This window comes from Nanorana parkeri, unplaced genomic scaffold (assembly GCF_000935625.1).
Source record: "Nanorana parkeri isolate BGI_ZX_2015 unplaced genomic scaffold, ASM93562v1 scaffold425, whole genome shotgun sequence".
NCBI classification, from domain to species: Eukaryota; Metazoa; Chordata; class Amphibia; order Anura; family Dicroglossidae; genus Nanorana; species Nanorana parkeri.
The window spans coordinates 469,949-472,060 of record NW_017306693.1 but is presented as its reverse complement, the minus strand read 5'-3'; the positions used below and the strand labels follow the sequence as shown (position 1 = coordinate 472,060).

General features: G+C 44.2%; 1 protein-coding gene across 1 annotated transcript in view; it reads left to right on the top strand.

Moving 5' to 3' along the window:
* Window positions 1–2,112, top strand: part of TAF1B (TATA-box binding protein associated factor, RNA polymerase I subunit B) — a 109,796-nt gene that overhangs the window by 16,628 nt on the left and 91,056 nt on the right. The window contains exon 5 of the mRNA XM_018559989.1: window positions 1,823–1,912. Coding sequence (XP_018415491.1) covers window positions 1,823–1,912 — 90 coding nt within the window. The remainder of the gene's footprint in view (window positions 1–1,822; window positions 1,913–2,112) is intronic.

The window sequence follows — 2,112 nt, the reverse complement described above, 5'->3', positions numbered from 1 at the left end:
TTTTTTTTTTTTTTTTTTTTTTTTTTTTTTTACAATAATGAATCCAGATCTATAACATTGCCCAGCAAAGAGTTTCTTTACATTTTCGCCCAAGCATTTACAGTCATCATGTTTCCAAACAGCTCCAACTCCCTCAGTTTCACTTCCATAAACTTCCAGTTGAGTGCAAGATCGCAAGGGACAGAGCAGTCTCCTGCAGCTCTCCATCTACTAGCTTGGAGAAGGGAGGAAGGAGTAGTAGGGGAGAGGCTTGCCTTTCTGTGCCTGTGTGTTTGTGTAAACTAGCACACACAAGGATGGCTCCATATAGCCTTGCATGATCTGTGCTTGAATAGCTTCAAAGGGGTCTAACAGAACCTGTCATGTCTTATATAGGGGGTTTATCAGCCCCCTTGTGATAATCATGACATTAAAGGAGAACTATGAGGTGAGTGATTTCCACTCATTCTCATAGTTCGAGTCGACGTGTGACAAAGAAGATGTCACAGGTTTGCTCTATTGATCGGGAAGTGAGCAGAATCTCACTTCCCAATCTGCTCCCTGCAGAGAGCCGTTACTATAAGTCACCGCTCCTTGCTGGGATTCCCCCCTCTCCGATCCTCCAGCGCTGAGTGGAGGAACGAACCGGGGAGGGGGTGGGAACAGCTGGCTCTGCCTCTAGATGGGCAGAGCCCGCTGCCACTCACACAGCTGGGTGGATCCAGACAGTATTGTCGGGATCTGTCCCGGCTGCGGCGCTCTCCGTATATTGCTAGCAATATATACTGAGCTTTGGGTCACGGGAGGAGGCTAGTATATGTCCTCCCATGACCCTTAAGAGAACTATGGGGAAAAACACTTACCCCAGACTTCTGTTTTAAGTAAAAGAAAAAAAAAAGTTTAAAGAAATGTGATAAAGTGTAATTAAAATTAAATGTAAAAAGCTCAGACATTTTTATTAAAGCCCCTTCCCCCGCGTAAAACACATACTGCAATGCGATTGGCCGCACGGGAACGCAAGGCACATCAATGCCTGCGGTCCGGTCAGAAAAAATAGTACTTGCAGCATTTTGTTCGGACCGGACTGCAGGCATTGATGTGCCTTGTGCGACCAATCGCATTGCGGCCGGAGTGCGCGGCTACGGTGCCATTCACTTCAATGGACCGATACGCCCCCTCCCGCCCCACAACACACTGAGCCGGCTACAATTCGGTCCAGTGCGTTCCGGCCACAATCGGCCCGGAACACACTGAGGATGGTGCGAACGAGGCCTTAAAGGCAGTTTAAAGTGTGTCTCCTGGACTATTTTGGGTATTGTACGTTTTCACTGTTTTACTGCCAGGTGCAATTTTTTTTTTTGTATCTATTTACTCGATGCAACCTTAACTGTTATACATTACCCCAAAAAAATGGGTAGTACAATGTTTGTTTCTGTGCACGAAAATAATTTTAATGCATTTTTCACTCAAAATATGGGTGTGATATACAAAAAATTGCACCTGACACCATTTTTTATTCTACGGGGTTTCTGCATTCATAAAATATATAGCGGGAGTTGATCAATACTGGAGCAGTTGCCCTTAGTAACCAATCAGCTTTTCTCCAATTTGTTCAGTTAAGCTATGAAAATGAAAGAGAGAAGCTGATTGGTTGCCGTGCACAGCTGCTCCAGATTTTGTCTCCTCCAGTTTTGATAAATTCCCTCTATAATGTTTTTGGGGGTTTTGAGTCGTTTTCAGGCCTTTAAACGTACATTTTTTTTTGCATGTGTACAAAGAAAATTGAAAGGGATTAAAGTCGCTTTACCTGTCGTCATTTTCTTTCTATATTTGTTTACTGCAGGATGAAGTTCTATGCCATTTCTGGTGGCGATATCTTCAGAAGACTCGCCAAGCCTACTGCAACAAAGCTGCCATAGGACACATGTACTCTGCATAGTACCCTAGGAAAGGCATCATCTTTTGACCGCATAATACTGTAACCATTCATCGCTGTTATCCTGTTGTCTTCACGTTCAGAATAAAGCAACCTTTGTGGATGAACACGGTATTGGTGAGTTCAGCTATCTGACAATGAATGTCCTCAGTGATTGAATCTACTTATACAGGCCAGGCATAGAGGTCTCAACAGGG